At 47.2% G+C, this 18,952-nt stretch overlaps 1 protein-coding gene across 1 annotated transcript; it reads left to right on the top strand.

Annotated features, from left to right (window-relative positions):
• The first annotated feature begins 16,396 nt into the window (after positions 1–16,396).
• On the top strand, positions 16,397–17,580 carry RNF186 (ring finger protein 186). The gene has a single exon (XM_015081569.3). The coding sequence runs from the start codon at positions 16,592–16,594 to the stop codon at positions 17,252–17,254; it is 663 nt and encodes a 220-aa protein (XP_014937055.1). The 5' UTR covers positions 16,397–16,591; the 3' UTR covers positions 17,255–17,580.
• The last annotated feature ends 1,372 nt before the right edge of the window (positions 17,581–18,952 follow it).

The following is an 18,952-nucleotide window of genomic DNA, read 5'->3' as shown; positions in this document are numbered from 1 at the left end:
GCATGCCATACCTGCCCCATAAAGAGTAAATGAGTTACCGTACCAGAATGCCTTGCATGATGCCTGACACGTAGGCGGCGCTCATTAGATGTCTGTTACATCTGAGTCAGTTGTTGAAGCAAGAAACAGAAGTGTTCCAGGCTGAGAAGACTGCAAATGATGGGAAACACCAGACAGGTATGGAGTGTCGACGGGGGATAGAAAAGGCGGGGGTGGGGGGGTGGGGGGGGACAGTCCTGTATGCATAGCACAGAGCAATGGGTGTTAGAGAAGGAAAATGTTGGCAAATTTCAAGGCCAGGAAAAGCCATGAGGCTTTGACCCATGACGTGCTGGTGGCCAATCTCAGGGTCGGGAGGAATAGCATGGGGCCCAACCTAGCCCTCCCAGGACACAGGAAAGAGCCACAAAAGACCCATTTATAGATCAAGTTTCTCTCTGTTCAGCAAATTAGACAATACCTCCCTTATTCACCATCAAAGCATAATGTGAGGATAACATGGGATTTTGAATGTGACCGAGCTTTATTGAATCTCATAAAGTATTCAGTGGGATACACCCATATAGATAAAATTTGAAAGGAAAAGACATATAAAGAGCGTTACGTGGATCAAAGTCGGTGTTTCTGTAATGGGTGTAATGAGTGTGCATTAAATTCCCTAACGATCTGGCATAAGAAAATGTTCATCCTCTAAATCAGTTAATGAGCTCCCACCCTCCTGGCTGCCGGAAAATTCCATCTCAGTAAGATTTTGCGAAACCTTCCTCTCCCCAAAATTGTATGAAGGTCATTGGGAGCTCGTGCAATCTGGAACATGCCAGGAGAGACCCTCCAGCTATCAGCCCACACTGGACTCGCCCCAGCCTGCTTTGAAGGTGGCATTTCTGTTGCCTTGAAGCCAAGCTTATACACAGGATGTCTTTGCTCCAGCCACGGGGGGAGGGTGTCTCTGTGCCTAGAGTCAGAGCACCCTCTGCTCAGCCCACAGCCATGCCCATCAGAGGTCCTGCCAACTGTGCTTTTCCGGAACCCAGTAAATCTTTTTGTCCTACCCTTCCTATCCTCTGGGGGAGCTCTCCCCATTCCCTCCTCTGTCCCCTCCCTACTAGGAGCTGCTTTTGCCACCCCTGGAAGCCCCATCCTCTCTCAGACAGTCACCCAGGGGAGCTCAAGTCATGGGGGTGGAGGAGGGGCTCTGATTTAAGGGGGCCTGGAAACTTCTGCTTCTGGCTACCTTCTTGGGATGAAAGAGGGGAAACTACCTACCATTATGAGAACAAAAATACACATTGATGTCTCAGAAAATGATCACATAGACACAAGTAATATGTTCTTCACACTCCTTAAAATCTGATGTAAGGTGAGTTCCCTTTTATTTGTTAAAAAGAGATCCGTTTGTTTTGTGAGCCAACCCTGCCCCAGGCGGAAAACTTACACCACCAACCACGTGCTCTGACCTCAGTCCCAACACCATCTGGACCGAGGCCTCCCTAGTCGCTGAGTCTGTTGTATTTGGAGGCAGACAAATTTCTTGACCATGAACGGGTAATGCTGACTCTGTGGGGTGAACAGGTCCCCTCAGAAGGTGACCAAAGAAAGGGAAAAAAATCCCAAGCCCCACCCTTCACCCCCTCATGCCCTCACCCTCACACTCTTTCTTACATCTGGAAAATATTCTCTCTTTTCGGGTCACAGCTATTTATTTTATAGCACAAGGTCACTGTCAAGAAACAGCCCAACACTGCTGGCGATTTTTCCTGTGATGTGGGGCCAAGGCTACAAACCAGGACTTTACTCTGAGGTGAAAATAACTCTTCTGGAGGCCTCTGTGCACAGGAGGGTGGCTCCATTGCTGGTCAGATGACTTTATGCTTTTTTTTTTTTCTTGAAAAAGAGAAGGAAAATCACAGTTGACAGAGAGAAGAAAGAAAGTGGGTGGAGCTCATTCCCAGAGAAAATGCTGATGCTCCGGGATTGTCAGAGCTGGCCATGAACTTGCCACCCACTGTGGCCCAGAGGAAAACACAAATGCATAGAGTGGGTCTGGAGAAGACCGAGCTTACAGAGGATGGGGATTGGGGCCGTGCGGGGCACAAAGGAGGTGGTAATTGTGGTTCAGGGAAAGTCCATCTCAGTAAGGGTGCATTCAATTTCAGGATGAATGTATACAATTCTAAGCCCTAGATTTGAGACTTGCCTTTTCCACTTGGAGATATCCGGCCATTGTTCAGTGAGCAACTATTATATGCCAAGGAATATGCCAGGCACTGAGGATACAAAAAGGAATAAAAAGAGCCATTGTTCTAAAATTTAAGATCCTGGGATGCTTGGGTGGCTCAGTCAGTTGAGTGTCCGATTTCAGCTCAGGTCATGCTCTCTTGCTTTGTGTGCTCAAGCCCTACATCGGGCTCTGTGCTGACAGCTCAGAGCCTGGAGCCTGCTTTGGATTCTGTGTCTCTCTCTCTCTCTCTCTGCCCCTCCCCTGCTCGCGCTCTGTCTCTCTCTCTCTCTCAAAAATAAATAAACATTTAAAAAATTTAAATTTAAGACCCTAACTTAACTTACCTGAGTATCCATTGACTTGTCTTTATAACGGGTATGATAATTTCTACTTCACAGGGTTGTCAAGAATATTAGATGAAGGTATAGAAGTCTATTTCTGTTAACTATAATACACTGTACAAATGCTCTTTTTTTTTTTTGCAGCACTATGGAAAAGTATGGAGATTCCGCCAAAAATATCAAAAATTAATTAGAATTACCATATGATCCAGTAATTCCACTACTGAGTATTTCCCCAAAGAAAACAAAAACACTAATTTGAAAAGATATATGCACCTTAATGTTTATTGCAACATTATTTACATTAGCAGACATGGAAGCAACCTAAGGGTTCATTCATCGATGGATGAATGGAAAAAGATATGGGGTGTGTGTGTGTGTGTGGTATGTAGTACATACATATATATAATAGAATATTGCTCAACCTCAAAAAAGAATGAAATTTTGCAATTTGCAGCAATATGGATGGACCTAGAGGGTATAACATTAAGTGAAATAAGTCAGAGAGAAAAATGCCATATAATTTTCCTCACATGTGGAATTTAAGAAACAAAACACATGAGCAAAGGGAAAAAAAGAGCAAACAAAACCCCCAAATCTTAACTATAGAGAACAAATTTTGGTGGTTGCCGGAGGGGAGGTGGATGGAGGGATGGGGGGAAGGGATAAAGGGAATTAAAAGTACACTTATCATGATGAGCAGTGAGAAACGTATAGAATTCCTGAATCATTATATTGTACACCTGAAACGATGTAGCACTGTGTTAATTATACCTGAGTAAAAAATATATATAAATGCTCTTTATATGTTTACTGCAAGCCTTGTTCAAAGAAGGGTTTGAAACAGTGACTTGAAAACAGTGACCTTTTCTTCTTTTTCTAACTAAATAAGTATTTGAAATAACAAAAAATGTACCAAAAATGTTGGGAAAATGCTACAAAGAATAATACAAAAATGAACGTTCAACAATTGTCTCTTCGGTGCAAAAAAGTCCTGAGTTGTAACATTTGCTGATTTCCATGATGTAAATACTCCCGCCACAGCCAATTTGTTACTGAATGCATAGTTGGGAAGTTATAAACCTAAGACTCCAGCATACCACTGACACAAAGAACTTTTTTTCCTGGACTATTTGAGAATAAATTGCCAATCTGATGCATCACCCGCAAACACAATAGGATGTATTTCCCACAAACACAGACGTTCTCTCTTACAACCACATTAATTAAAACTATACATATCAGGAAATAAACACCATCGAATCCAGAGACCCCCTGCACGTTTCACCAATTGTCCCAACAATGTCCTTCGAGCAAAAAGATCCGGTTCAGAATCACGTGCTGCATTTACTTGTTGAGTCTCTCTAAGTCTTGTTCAATCTGGAACAGTTCCTTGGTTTTTCCTTGACGTGCCTGATCTTGACTTGCCTATTTTTTAAGATTGCAGGCCAATGATTTTATAGAACATCCCTCGATATGGGCTTGACGGATATCTCTTCACGATTCTATTTAGGTTTTGCAACATTGGCGGGAACGCTAGAAGACCAGTGCTGAGTCCTCCCTGCGTCCCGTCGCGTGGAACATTCTTTAGATCTATGCCATTACGGATGATCATTTTTATCTCTTGATTAAGGTGGCATCTGGCCAGCACCATGACATTATCCTCTTTTCCTTCGGTAATTAGGCAGTATTATGTGGGGAGGAACTTTGAAACTGTGTAAATATCCCTTTCCTCCTGACATTGGCAATTCACTCCTTTGTTGATTCATGCCTGTGTGGGCTCGTGGTTTCCTATTTCACTGCATGAGTTTTAATCCATTATTATCATTAATTATTTTGTAGCCAAATTGTCCCTGATTTGGACATTTGCCAGTCTGATGCATCACAGTGCAGTGAGACATTGTTCTTTGAGCACTTCCTTTTTGGGGGGGAGGGGGGACACCGTATGATGTTCCAGGGTCACTTGGAAATGTCCGCACCCTAGCCTTGGAATCAAGCCATTTCTCCAAGGTGTTCTGCTTCCCTGGACTCCTTAGCAGAGTCCTTAGTGGAGAATGGTATTTAGAAACCAAGGTCTGGGTTGACTAGTGATGCTCCGAGGATTTCTATGAGGGCGTCACTGTTCCCAGGCCCGTTCAGCAGACAGATACAAGGATACATGCACACATACGCACAAACATACCCATCTATATTTATTTCTCTATCTGTCTGTCTTTTTTTTTATGGAAAGCCATGAGTTCACATCAACCTTGAATTCCGATTCAAAACCTCAGAGTTTATTCTAGTCTTCTCCCTTCTGTGTGTGTTATCTTCCTTCTCCAACAGTGAAAACTTAGGTCTTGCTTTTTTTTTTTTTTTTTTGAGCTATAACTCACATACCAAACCATTCACCAGTTTAAAGCGCAGTTTATTGTTTTTTAGGATGTTCACAAGGTTGTGCAAACATCACCATTATCTAATTCCAGAATATTTTCATCACCCCCAAAAAAGAAGGTCTAGACCAGTTAGGAATCACTCCCCAAATTCCTCCTCCTCCTATCCCCTGTCACCTACCGCTAGTATAGTTTCTGACCCTACACATTTGCCTGTTTGGGACATTATAAATGGAAGCAAACAACATGTGACCTTTACTCTCTGATTTCTTTAACTTAGTACAGTGTTTTCAAGGTTCGCCCATGTTGCAGCACGTGTCATGGCTTGATTCATTTTTATAGCTGAATAATATGCCATTTAAGGATAAGCCATGTTTCGCCTATCAGTTAACGGACATCTGGGTTATTTTCACTTTTTTGGCTATTATGAATAATACTGCTATGAACATTCATTTACAAGTGTTTTTTTTTTAAGTTTTTTTATTTATTTTGAGAGAGACAGTGTGAGCAGAGGAGGGGGAGAGAGAGAGAGAGGAAGAGAGAATCCCAAGCAGGATCCACGTTGTCTGCATAGATCCCGATGCGGCACTCGAACTCACAAACTGTGAGATCGTGACCTGAGCCGAAACCAAGAGTCAGACACTTAACTGACCCTCATTAACTTAACTGACCCTCATGAGGGACTCCTGAGCCACCCAGGAGTCCCTCATTTACAAGTTTTTATGTGAACATGTTATTGATTCTCTCGAGTACATACCCAGGAGTGCAATTGCTAAGTCACGTGGTAATTCTGTTTCGCTTTTTGAGAAACTGCCAGAATGTTTTCCGAAGAATCTGTATGATTCACTTTCCCTCCATCAATTATGAGGCCTTCAATTTCCCCACAGCAGTTACTGTCTGCCTGTTTTATTACAGGCTTCCTAGTGGATGTGAAGTGATGTCTCATTGTGGTTTTGGTTCGCATTTTGCTAATAACTAATGATACTGAGCATCTTTTCATGTGTTTATTGGTCATTATTTGTGTATCTTCTGTGGAGAAATGTCTACTCCTTTGCCCATTTTTTAACTAGGTTGTCTTTTTCCTGTTGAGTCATAGGAGTTGGTTATGTGTTTTGGATACTAAACCCTTATCCGACATAGAACTTTCAAATGTTTTCTTTCATTCTATGGATTTTCTTTTCACGTTTCTGAGAGTGTCTTTGAAGCACACAGTGTCCAATTTTGATCAAGGTATCTGGTTTTTTTTTCCCTTTGGTTGCTGTGTTTTACATGTCCTATGTAAGGGACCATTGCTAATCGAAAGTCATGAAGATTCCCAGCTATGTGGTCTTCCGAGTGTTAATAGTTTCAAATATTGCATTTTGGCTTGATAAATTTTGACTTTAATTTTCACATAGGATGTCCAAACTCACTCTTTTGTACGTGGATATCCAGTAGAACCAGCATCATTTGTTGAAAAGACAATTTTTCCCCATTGAGTTGTTTTAGCATCCTCATTGAAAATCGGTTGGCCATACATGTATGATTTTACTTCTAGACTCTCAATTCAACTGAACTCTACCTCTGTCTTTCTCTAGTATCACATATTCCTGATTACTATAGCTTTGTGTCAGTTTTAAAATCGGGAACTGAGCCGTCTAACTTCATTCTTCTTTTTAGACATTGTTCTGGCCATTCTGGGTCGAATACATTTCCATGTGAATTTCAAAATCAGCTTGTAAATTTCTGTGCAAAAAGAGAAAGCGAGGTAGGTTTTCGATAGGTTGTGTTTTTTTAATGTTTATTTATTTTTAGAGAGAGAGAAAGAGAGAGAAAGAGTGGGGAAGGTGCAGAGAGAGAGGGAGAGACAATCCCAAGCAGGCTCCTCACTGCCAGCCCAGAGCTTGACATGTTGCTCAAACCCACAAACCACAAGATCATAACCCGAGCCAAAATCAAGAGTCAGATGCTTAACTGACTGAGTCACCCAGGCGCCCCTTGATAGATTGTGTGTGTGTGTGTGTGTGTGGATGCCCTTATGAAATTGAGGGAGTTCCTTTCCCTTCCTAACTTCCTGAGTGTTTTCGTAATGAACGTGTGTTGAACTTTGCCAAATGCTTTTTCTGCAACTATAGGGATGATCATACGGTTTTTCTTCTTTATTTTATTAAAACTGTGCATTACATTAATTGATTTTTTTATATTGAACCAATCTTGCATTTCTGGGATGAATCCCTGCTGGTTATGGTGTATGATTCTTTTTATATTCTGTTGGATTTGGTTTGCTAGTTTTTTTGTTGGGGATTTTTGCATCTATACCCATAAGGAATGTTGGTGTATAGTCTATTGCTTTTTTCTTTGTGATGTCTCTGTCTAGTTTGGAAGAGAATGAGTTTGGAAGTATTATCCCCCCCCCATACTTATATATTTTGGAAGAGTTGGTTTTAATTTTCTTTCTTTCTTTCTTTCTTTGGAGAATGGGGAGGGGCAGAGGGAGAGGGAGAATCTTAAGTAGGCTCCACACCCAGCGCAAGGCTCAATCTCATGACCATGAGATCTTGACCTGAGCCAAAATCAAGAGTCAGATGCTTAACTGACTGAGCCACCCAGGCACCCCATATTTTAATTCTTCTTTAAACATTTAATAGAACTCATCAGTGAAGCCATCTAGTCCTATGCTTTTCTTTGTGAGAATTTTTTGAGTATTAATCAATCTCTGTTCTTGTTATAAGTCTGTTCAGGTTTTCTGTTTATTCTTGAGTCAGTTTTAGTAACATGTGTCTTTCTAGGAATTTGTCCATTTCATCTAGGTTTTCTGATTTATTGACAGTATACAATTGCTCATAATATTTCCTTATAATCCATTTTATTTATGTACTGTCAGTAGTAGTCCCCTTTTATTCATTAGTTTTGGGATTTAAGTCTTCCCTCTTGTTTTCTTGGTTACCCTAGCTGAAGTTTTGTGAATTCATTGATCTTTCCAAAGAAATATCTTTTTGTTTTATTAATTTTTTCTATTATTTTTCTACCTTTTATCTCATTTTATCTTCACTATTTTCTTCCTTCTGTTTTCTTTGAGTTTAGTTTCTTCTTCTCCTCCTCCTCTTTCCCCCACCCCTGCCACCCTCCTCCTACTCCTTCTTTTTCTTCTTCTGTGGGTTTTTTTGAAGTAGAAGTGCAGGTAATTCGTTTGTAATTTTTTTTCTTTGTTAATACAGACGTTTACAGCTATAAATTTCCCTCTAAGCACTGCTTTAACTGCCTGCCATAACTTTTGGTACAGTGTGGTTTTGTTTTTATCTAGTCAAGGTATTTTCTAATTTCTCGAGTGATTTCTTTTTTCACCAATTAATTATTTAGGAATATGCTGTTTAATTAACACATATTTGTGAATTTCCCAAGTTTCCTTCTATTATTGATTTCTAAATTTATCCCATTGTGGTCAGAGGACATACCTTATATGACTTCAGTCCTTTTAAATGTATTGAGACTTGTTTGATGGCCTAATATATGGTCTATTCTGAGAAACGTTCCATGTGCACTTGAGAAGAACTTGTAAGAAAAATAATAGATGTTGTTATGCTTTGGGGAAAGATCTTGAAGGACGCAAGAAAAGTGATGTTGCACAAAAGAGAGAAGAGAACGCCTGTGCCCTGTCCTTGGCCAGACCCAAGGGGATAGGATCAAGTTCACAGTAGTGGGGCTGGCTTTAGCCAGAAGCACAGAAGTTTACCTATGGAAGCAGGATGGGAGGCAGAGAATGTGGCGGCAGATCCTAGTGGGTGGGGAGTTGAGGAGGGGCAGACTAGAGAAGTTCTCTTCTGATTGTTTCAATCGCTCAGTAAATGTGCAGCAAGGTCAACAGCTGAGATTAAAGACAGGGAAGAAGTGGGAGTTTAAGGAGAGAGAAGAAGATGCAAACTAGCCATTCTGAAGAGCAGAGAATGAATGGACTAAGGACATGGCAGGTCCTTGCCTGGCAACATGAAAGCGCCATTGGAAGATCATGCTCAGCGTGGCTGTGTGTTTTCCTCCAGCCTTGGTTAGCTTCACTGGGACAGGCACAGAGCAGGTAGAGAGTTGGATTTTATCGAGAAGTCAAGTGATTGTTATTATTGACCATGGAATTGTAGCTGGGGAAGGAGAGGGGTGAGGACATTTAAAGACCAGGGGCCATAAAACCCTGATAGGAACACTGGAGGTTCCAATGTCCAAGGATTGTCAGAGTTTGGATATTAAAGAAAGTGATATAGAAAGGCAGGAAGCCACAGGTGGAGATCTGGTTGCACAAAACTGATATTGTGGCTTATTGGTAAAAACAAAACACGGTCAGGGGAGTGAGAGGTTGGGTTGGATGGGAGTCAAGATCACGGGAGGTGGGGTGGTCAAGGAACTGAGAGGCCCAGGGCTTGCAAAGATCATCCACACATATATGGCAACCGTCACGAATTCAGACTGGAGTCAGGGGGAAAAGCAACAGTGAGCCAGGAGCCCAGATCGCTGGGAAACGAGAGGAATGAGCCAGAAGTCAGCAGATGGCAGTAGACAGTAGACTCCGATGACAGAAGTCCAAAGCTAAGAGGCTTGGGGATGAGGGAAGGGAGAAGGGGCTACATGTGGTGATAACGAGCAAAGAGGACACCTGCCCACCTCCAGCCCTTCAGTATAAGGGTGCCAAGACGAGCAACAACCACCTCCTGAGAGGAGGCAGAAGGGGCAGCAGAATCCCCAGGGGGAGCTGGGTTCCTGTTAGCACGTGTGGGCAAAGGGAACATCCAGGGAAGAGGTCAGGATATGGAGATTTTTGCTGGTAACCCAATTCCAGAGGGCGCAGTGGAAGGTTTTCAGGAGTCGGGGATGAGTGGGAGAAGGGGGCAGGAAAGAGCACAATAGAGCCTTGGGGAGATTAGCAACCCAAGACGAGGAGCACCCTGGGAATCTGGAGTCCTGGTGGCTAATGACAAATACCAGGACCAAGGGGCTCGTGAGATGAGTCGTGGGGCTCAAGACAGATGGCAGTGGCACGGTGGGAGTGCCGGCATAGGCAGGGCCGGGTGTTTGGGGCTCTTTCTTTACCCTTAAAGACACACGTTCCTCCTCATGCATTGCCGGCAAAGGAGGAATCTAACTCGGTGGCTGGAGCACGGGTGCAGAAGCCAGGCCACCAGCCACGTATGGCCACCTAACTTCTCTGCAACCCGGTCCCCTCACCCACAGAGTAGAAATATTTCCTAGGTGCGTGGTGAGGAGCCAATGAAAGCATTCAACGAATGGTAGCTCTTGTGAAAGCCACACAACTAACTGAGTCTTACCCAAAGCCAGACCGCCCCTGGACTTCCCAGTCACGTGAGCCCAAACACAGCCCTTTCCTCGTGGGCTATGCTAGCTGAAGTTGAGTTTTCTGACCCTTCTGACCAAAAGATTCCTGGCACAGACACTATTTTCATCTCCGTTATTAGGCAGATGAGGAAGCTAAGAATCAGAGAGGTTAAGTTGGCTACTCCAGCTCGGATGTAAACGCAGGTCTGTCTGACCTGACAGTCTGCTCAGAAATAACCCTCCCACCGCCGACTCACAGCCCAAGGGCCCAGGAGCCTCTGTTATTTCTAGTCCAGTGTCTAGATTCTCCCAAGAAGATTCTGCGAAGGCCAGGACTGGACGTTGGGGAGAAAAAAGAGAGGCTGGTTTGGCAGCCTCCTGACCCTGGGCTGATCACGCCGCACAACAGTTTAATGGGTCCCAGGTCATGCTTGGGAGGTTTAATTTTCACATGGCCCAGTGGTCCAGATCCCAGGTCTGTGCTCCCTGGAATGTGGTGAACAGAGGACAAACGGAGAGGTGTTCTCAGATAGGCACACGTTGTCTCAGGCTCCTGTATCCAGGACAGCCTGAGTCAAAAGAGGCAAGAGCCCAGGGGTTTCGTTTCGAGCGAGAAATGCCACATGACACACCCACACGCTCCCCCCGCCTCCACCGTCTATCCTGTATTTACCAATTTTTCCTCTGTTCTTCTAGCTTCATGCCTTTTCTTCTCTTTTTCTACATCTCCTCTTTGCACAAACATTTTGGAATTACTTACAAAAATGTATATACAGATCAAATATAAATACAAAGATTGAACATTAGACCTCAGGACTAGGTAAACCACAAACTAGAACAGGAATTGCACACTAAGGGGACTGCAGCACCATGTGCCAACTGTGATATTTCACGATTGCTATGGTTGAGCTTCCTGGTGGCCAAAGCAAAAATGGGAAACCACAATTGTGTAGTTTGGAATATCTAGGTAGCGGGGACAGACACAATCTGCCCTCGGAGGAAACAAAGCTTTTCCAGCACTTAGCCCAAAAAAGAAAATTTTCGCATACGTGTGTGTACGGGTGACACTGAGTAGTGTCATACACGGGTGTCCCTGGCCACACCTGTGAATGGACATGCAGTAATGGGTTTCATAGGCCTGTTTCTTAGAGTGTCCTTTGAAAAAAAGCGGAGAAAATAATCCCAAATACAACTCAGTGAGAGCATTTAGAAAACACAGAGGCAGGGGTGCCTGGGTGGCTCAGTTGGTTAAGTGTCCGACTCTTGATCTCAGGGTCGTGAGTTTAAGCCCCATGTGGGGCTCTATGCTGTGTAGAAGCCTACTTGGAAGGAAGGAAAGGAGGGAGGGAGAGAGAAAGGAAGGAAAGAGAAAGACAGAAAGATGAAAAGAAAAGAAAAGAAAAGAAAAGAAAAGAAAAGAAAAGAAAAGAAAAGAAAAGAAAAGAAAAAAGAGGCAAATGCAACTTTCTAATGGTTTAGTTTGACCCAATAGCATTTCCCGAACTGCTTCTCAGCACATTCAAAAGCATTCTGTGGGGAAAAGGTCCCACAGGTAGAGGAGTTCAAGATGAAACCAGGATTAAACCCAATCAACCAGGTTTTCTAACAAGGGGATTTTCAAGAGCTTTTAACACTCCAGCATCCACGTGCATCTCCAAGTTCAGCTGAAGAACCCATTCTTTCCCGAGTTTACCTCTGGAACCCTCCTCTCCACCCACTGCCAGTTTCTTGAGGAGTAGCTCTGAAGAAGCTCACAGAAAGCCAGATACTCGTGGCCCATGGTGTGAGCCACGCGGATTTGGAGGAATGGGTGAGCTGTACTCCAAGGTAACTCTGTCTGAGCCAGGCGTTTAGTCCAGTTGGCCATCTGAGGTCTAAGGCCATGGCATCTCCTAGGCTTCAGGTGGTCTGCTATGCTCGCAACAAAATAAGGACACTTCTTCTTCACACTCTTCTTCTCCAGTTTGACCTCAAGACATCACTATTCTCTCACTCCTTCCCCGGTGAACTTGAGACTAAAGCTCAGATTAGCAACGTCTTTGCAGGGCGCGGGGCGACGGTTACCTGCACCGCGTGCCCAGGTGGTCCATCGGGAGAATTGGCTTTGGCTTCCCCCCTCAACAGTGAAAAGTCTGACCTCCGTTGAGGCTGTACGTATCAAACTCCTTATAGCCCTGGGGTGGAGGGGGGGGGGGGAGACATTGCGTGAACCCATAGGACAAAAGAAACATTTCAAAGAGGAAAACACAGTTTCATGAAGAATTAATGAGTTCAGATTGGTACAGCAGTTACAAAATATATTTTACTTGAAGATTTGGAAGGACTCTGGGTTTTCAAAGTCTAATAGCACAGCAAGCATAAACAGAACACAGAACAGCGTGAGAAGGAATCCTGGCTGAATTCCGCAGGCTGAGTCTCCAGAGACATTCTGTACATCCCCTGAGTTAGATCTGCTTCAGGCTCCTCTCAGGCGAGTGCACACACTCACTTCTCCTGGCTCAACAGACCACCCGGGCATCTCATCTCCATGTCTCTGGGAGAGATCCGTGACATTACAGTTGGCGACTAAAGCAAGGTGAATGCATTACTGGGTCTCCCCTGAGCAGGGTTTGACGGAGGCAGGGGGCTCAAGCAGTCTCCTACAATTCCCTACAGTGTGACTGTCTCCATTCAATCAAATTAAAAACTGAGCCCCAGTGAAGTTGAAAGGACTTGCCTAGGGTCACACAGCTCATAAAGTGACAGGAGCTGGATGTCCAACTATAAAGTGCCAAGGCGCCTTTAAGAAACAAAGTTGGGGTGCCTGGGTGGCTCAGTAGGTTGAGCATCCGACTCTTGATTTCAGCTCAGGTCATGATCCCGAGGTCAAAGGATAGAGCTCTGGTTAAGATTTTTCTCTCTCTCCCTCTGCCCTGCTTTCTCTCTCTCTCTCTCTCTCTCTCTCTCTCTCTCTCTCTCTCTCAAAAAAACAGAAACAAAGTGTTTCCTAAGCCACAATGGCAGGATGTGAGAAACATGAATGAACGAAATGTGTGTTAAAAGCTGTCATCCTGGGGTGCCTGGGTGGCTCAGTCGGCTTAGCATCCAACTTCGGCTCAGGTCATAATCTCACAGTCTGTGGGTTCAAGCCCCGTGTCGGGCTCTGTGCTGACAGCTCGGAGCCTGGAGCCTGCTTCCAATCCTGTGTCTCCCTCTCTCTCTGCCGTCTCCCCCACTCTGACTTTGTCTCACTCTGTCTCTCAAAAATAAATAAACGTACGGGCGCCTGGGTGGCTCAGTCGGTTGAGCGTCCGACTTCGGCTCGGGTCATGATCTCACAGCTCGTGAGTTCGAGCCCCATGTCAGGCTCTGTGCTGATGGCTCAGAGCCTGGAGCCTGCTTTGGATTCTGTGTCTCCCTCTCTCTCTGCCCCTAACCCACTCGCATTCTGTCTCTCTCTCTCTCAAAAATAAATAAACATTAAAATAAATAAATGTAAAAAAATTTTTTTAAAAAGCTGTCATCCTTGCAGAGGGGGCGGGGGCGGTAGTCAAAGGAGCTTTTATGTTCTAACGTATACTCTTCTATAATACTTGGGCTCTTATAAGCAATATATTTTCCTAATGGTGGCCGCCCAACAATATCAAAAGGTTATTCTTTAGACACTAGCCCTAAATAGCTTTCCTTGGTCTGATGTCAAGTTCATCCAGCTAACTTCCTGATTATTTGGCTTTCCACAGAGCTGGCTAGCAGAGAGAGCGGGGCTCTGGCCAAGCTGACATCACTGTGTTGTCCACCTGATTTTCTATTTCTCATTATAAATGAATGCAGCTCGACAAATTTTTCCTCCTCTTGTCCCCAACCCCTGCTAGTCTAGCAAATAGAACGGAGTATTATAGGATTCAAGTGAAAGCATCAAAAAGACACAGAGTCCCTTTGGGCATCGTAGCACATTAGCAGCATTAGTTCCCTTTTGGCCATGAACAGGCTGACTGTCTTGTCGATGCTTGACCCTGTGTCAGGCAGCAAGTAAAGGCTCCTTTTCTTCATCTTCTGCTGTGTTACTCAGAAGCCTTTCTCATGCAAGGGACAGGAATCCAACTTGAGCTGGCTTAAGAATACAAATCGGGGTGGATTTTGTATGTCAATATAACGAGAAAACCCAAAGATAGAGCTCTCGCCGCAGGTACGGCTGGATCCAGGCATTCCAACTATGTCATCAGGGCTCTTTCTGACTCTCTGCTCCTCTTTCTGTTGTGCTGGCCTTACTCTGAGGCAGGTTCTCTGCACACTGTGGTCCTAGCAGCCCCAAAGTTCCATCCTTCGGCTTGGAAACCCAGCGGTAAGAGAAACTTCTCAGCAGAATTGCCAGAGTTGAATCTCATCGGCTTGGTTTAGGTCACCTGCCCGTGTCTGAAGCAATTGCCGCAGCCAACAGAGTGGAAAATGCTGATCGGTCTGCTCTGAAGCCCATCACCTGCCCCCTTGCACCGAATGGGAACCATACAGAATGACAGTGGTCAGGAGCGGTGAGGGAACAGAAAGGGAAGAGGGAACAACCCATCGTCAAACTGAAGGCCAAGAAGAAACACCCTGGCAAAGTTGGGATTCGGATGATTGGATTTCAGAGACAGAGAGGCCTGGGGGGTGGGGGGCGGGGTGGATGGGGTGAAGCAGGAAGGCAGTGCCTGCCCCTTGGGGTGGAGGAAAGAGCTGAATCCGAAGAGCTAGACTCTGTGTGGACCTCAACAGGTACCATGAGCGGTAAAGGACCAGTCAGTGCGTCCTTCTGGAGTCGGTGAGGCCAACGTGATGCATTTTTCTGAGGACTGGATTGTGTCACCTCGCCCTCTGATGTTCAGGGCAAAGTAGTGGGATCATGTTTTCTCAACTGCCATGCGGCTCACATCGCTCGGTCCCACAGGCGTCCCGGTGGGTGGAGTCGGCTGCCCGGAGGCCAGTGGCCTCTGCACGAGCTGACGAGATTGAGCTCCCGGACCCGCGAGGTTAGGAAACCGACCTTGGGTACTGGTAGATTCCACAAGGCCCTGGCCCCATGGGAGTCCACTTGGAAAGCTGCCAGCAGGCCTGCCCTGACCACACCCCGTCTTTGCTTCCAGGCCTCACAGTGGGCCCCCTCACAGGCTGTGCCAGGATGCCAGGAAATTGCGCAGGAAGATCCCCCGGATGACGGCTTGGTTCAAAGTGATCCCAAATAAATGGCGGCTGTTCTTAACTACTACTGGGTATGCACGTGTCTAACAACAAATGGCACCTGCCGTCAGTCGTGTGGCAACAAAGCAGGCCACGAGTTTGATGCTCATGAATCCGTAGCTGTTAACACAGCTGCTGTGACTAAAAAGGAGCTGGCTCCAGCAGCAGGTGCTAAAGCCCCATGAGTTGGGGGCACCTGGGTGGCTCAGTCGATTAAAGCGTCCGACTTCAGCTCAGGTTGTGATCTCGCGGTTCGTGAGTTCAAGCCCCGCGTCGGGCTCTGTGCTGACAGCTCGGAGCCTGGAGCCTGCTTTGGATTCTGCGTCTCTTTCTCCCCAGCTTGTGCTCTCTCTCTCACACACACACAAATAAACATTTAAAAATAAATAAATAAATAAATAAATACCCATGAGCTGCTCGGGTTCTGGTTTTTCTGCGTTGAGCTGGGCTTTCTCCCTGCCCCCCACCACCCACCACCCACTCAGAATTCTGTTCCCTTCACTTCTCTCTTCTTCAGAGGCCACTTGTTTGCAAATGTGCACAAGGCACAAACTGTTTTCCACTGATCCTGACAGCTGGAGGGTGTCCTCTGAAACCGGGCCGTGGTGGTGTTTCTCCAAGTGGGTTCCCCAGTCCACCTTCATCACCATCATGACGAGACGCCTGTTAACGGTGCCTGAAGATTCTTAGATTCCCCTACTGACCTGCCGGATGAATCTGGGGCCTGGAGATCTGTATTTTTAAAGTCTCCAGAGGCGGGGGGGATGGGGAGGATTCGAATGCATCTCAAGGCTCATGAGCCACCATGTTGCTGGTACTCCTCTGGCATCTGAGGTTTCCTGACCTCAACAGGAAAGTCCTGATTCACGGCGCGGGCCCTGCCCCCTTTGGCAATTCAAAGTCTCCAGACCCACAAGTTACTGATTAACCCTAGGTTTCAAGAAGAGAAATAATAATAACTAGAGAGAAGACGTAAGACGAGACACAACCTGAGCAGCCCCGGGAGAGGGGTGCCAGACGGCTGCTGTCACCAGGCGCCTGCCGAGAAGGACAAGGGGACGTCCAGCCTGAGGTCAGACGGCAGCCAGGTCCCAGCGGCGCTGGCTGACCCCCCCGGTCAATGCCCAGGCCCCCAGCTGCCACGTCCCGCTGACTCCGTGCCCAGAATGGCCTGCGCCAAGCCCCAGCGCGTCTCCACAGGAGCCACCGCCACGGAGGCCACAGGCCCTGCTAGGGCTTATCTTGGCTCCACGGATGGCGACCTCGAGTGTCTGGTGTGCCGGGAGCCCTACAGCTGTGCCCGGCCACCCAAGCTGCTGGCCTGCCAGCACCCCTTCTGTGCTGTCTGCCTGAAGCTCCTGTTGTGTATCCAGAACGATGCCTGGTCCGTCACCTGCCCACTGTGCCGCCAGGCCACCACCGTCCCTGGGGGCCTCATCTGCAGCCTGCGTGACCAGGAGGCCGTGGCAGGGCGGCTGGTCTGGCCGGAGGTGCGGCTCTGTCCTCAGGGACTGGCGGATTCCGCCACCTCGACGGCCAGGCACCCCGGCCGGGTGGCAGAGGAAGGGCAGGACGCGGCAAGTGTTAACCGCGTGGCGGCCCGGCGCCTGGCGGCACACCTGCTCCTACTGGCCTTGCTCGTCGCCCTCATCCTGCCCTTCTTCTACCCGGGCATCCTCCGGTGGGTGCTCACCGTCATTATCACCTTGGCCCTGCTGATGCCCTCCCTCTTCTGCTGTCACCGGAGCAGCCGGGGCAGCTGCTGGCCTCCCCACGGGGCGCTTTTCTGCAGAGAACAGAAACACAGCGAGATCGCTTCCATCGCCTGAGTGCACTCCGGGCAGGCGGCGCCTGCGGACTCTTGGGCCCCATCAGGCTCACGGCGAACGGGGTCAGGGACTACGAACTAAGGCTGGTTCCCTCGGGGGATTAAATGCCAGCTGGACTTGCAAGCCAAAGCCGGAGGGCTGTGTTGGGTCAGGAACTACGTGCCTGGATGATAGACTTCTGTCTGTTTGGGGTGGGGGAGGAGGCCCATACCACTTGGCCACAAGGGGCCTCCTGTTCCTCGGACGCTAATGCTCCCGGTTTTCCTTCAGATGCCTTGATGAGGTTATTGCAAAAACAAATAGAACCAAGACCCCCTTTTTTTGCAGTTTACGTGCCTGGTTGGATTTTCTCGCTTTGTCTGGTCTTTGGCGTTTGGGGCAGTTTGTTCGGATTTGTGGCCGTCACACATTTTTCCTCGTGGGAAGTCGGAGCCCACGGGAAGTCCTCCTGGGCTGCCCACCCCATGCCCATCCATCTCAACAAAGGGCCCGGTGGCTTCGGTGTCCCCGTGATCGCCCCCAGGGATGGAGGGGGAGAATTTGTGTGCGGGAGCGGTTCTGGGGTGGCCGGGGGTCCCACGTTTAGTTGGCAGAGTTGGGGAGGCGGGGAGAGGATGCAGGGGAATCTAGGAATTGCTCTCAGCAGCCCCACCAGGTTTCCCAGCCCCGGGTCATTGGGCTCTGGCTTAACAGAGAATCTCGGGGTTACAAGGACTAACGGCGCCCACCCCCCAAACAGCAGACCCCACTGCCCAGCAGATGCACGGTCTCATGCTACAGAACCAACTCTGTACGGGTGTTGCTTTCCCGGTTTATTGCATTTCAATTCCTGTCTGAGTTTTTGTCATAAAGATAAGATGCCCCATAAATGCAACGGTCCTTGACAATAACTCCACCTTTCCCGCCCGCCCTGACAGTGCCGGTTGTCAGAAAGGCTGCTCTGGGACACAGAGGAGGCTTCTGCTGGAGGGAGACGTCTCAGCCAGAGGGGACCCTTGGGGGTGCCGGTGAGTGGAGGGCGGGAGATGATACCTTGTTTCCTTCCAAAGGCCTCGTAATTGGGAAGCGGACTTGAAACCTCAGAGGGGCTCACTGAGGACAATGCATGGTCCTTCCCTACTGCCCCCTTCCTCCTGGTAAGATGACAGTTTCTGGCCGGATGCTCATTCCTGGAGACCATACCTCTGTCAGAGAGGAACGAGAGCACTCTGCCATCAGAGCACAAAGGGTTGATCCTGGCCCCATGGGTATGTCTTGTCCAGCAAGGCCCTTGGCCTGAGTTTCATTTTCCCTGAAATGCACTAATTGGGCTGGATTACTCCTAAGACCCCTGAAGCCCAGGAGCTGAGAGCACTACTGGGTCCCTGAACGGTGGACATGAGTCACCTCGCCCCCGAATTCACACGAAGAAAGCTCAAAATATAAGTACGTGTGCAATTAGCTGTCCTTGAAGTCTGGGTGCCTTCCTTTTTTTCTTAAAAAGGTATTTCCAAGGCAACTCTGGGACACCCGTGCTATTGGCCTTATTTGCTCCTCACGCTGAGAGCGTGTGTGAGTGTGTGTACACAGGCGTGTGCCCACACACTCAGCCCAAGGCCAAGTGGAGAACACCCTGTCTGCCCAGGATGAGTAAATGATGAAAACTGTTCCACATTTCCTGAGCTGGCCTCAGGCAGGTGTAGTTTGGGATGGTTGCCA

The sequence above is a fragment of the Acinonyx jubatus genome, chromosome C1, assembly GCF_027475565.1.
Source record: "Acinonyx jubatus isolate Ajub_Pintada_27869175 chromosome C1, VMU_Ajub_asm_v1.0, whole genome shotgun sequence".
Taxonomy (NCBI): Eukaryota; Metazoa; Chordata; class Mammalia; order Carnivora; family Felidae; genus Acinonyx; species Acinonyx jubatus.
The sequence above is the reverse complement of the archived record's forward strand: the minus strand, read 5'-3'. Positions and strand labels throughout refer to the sequence as shown.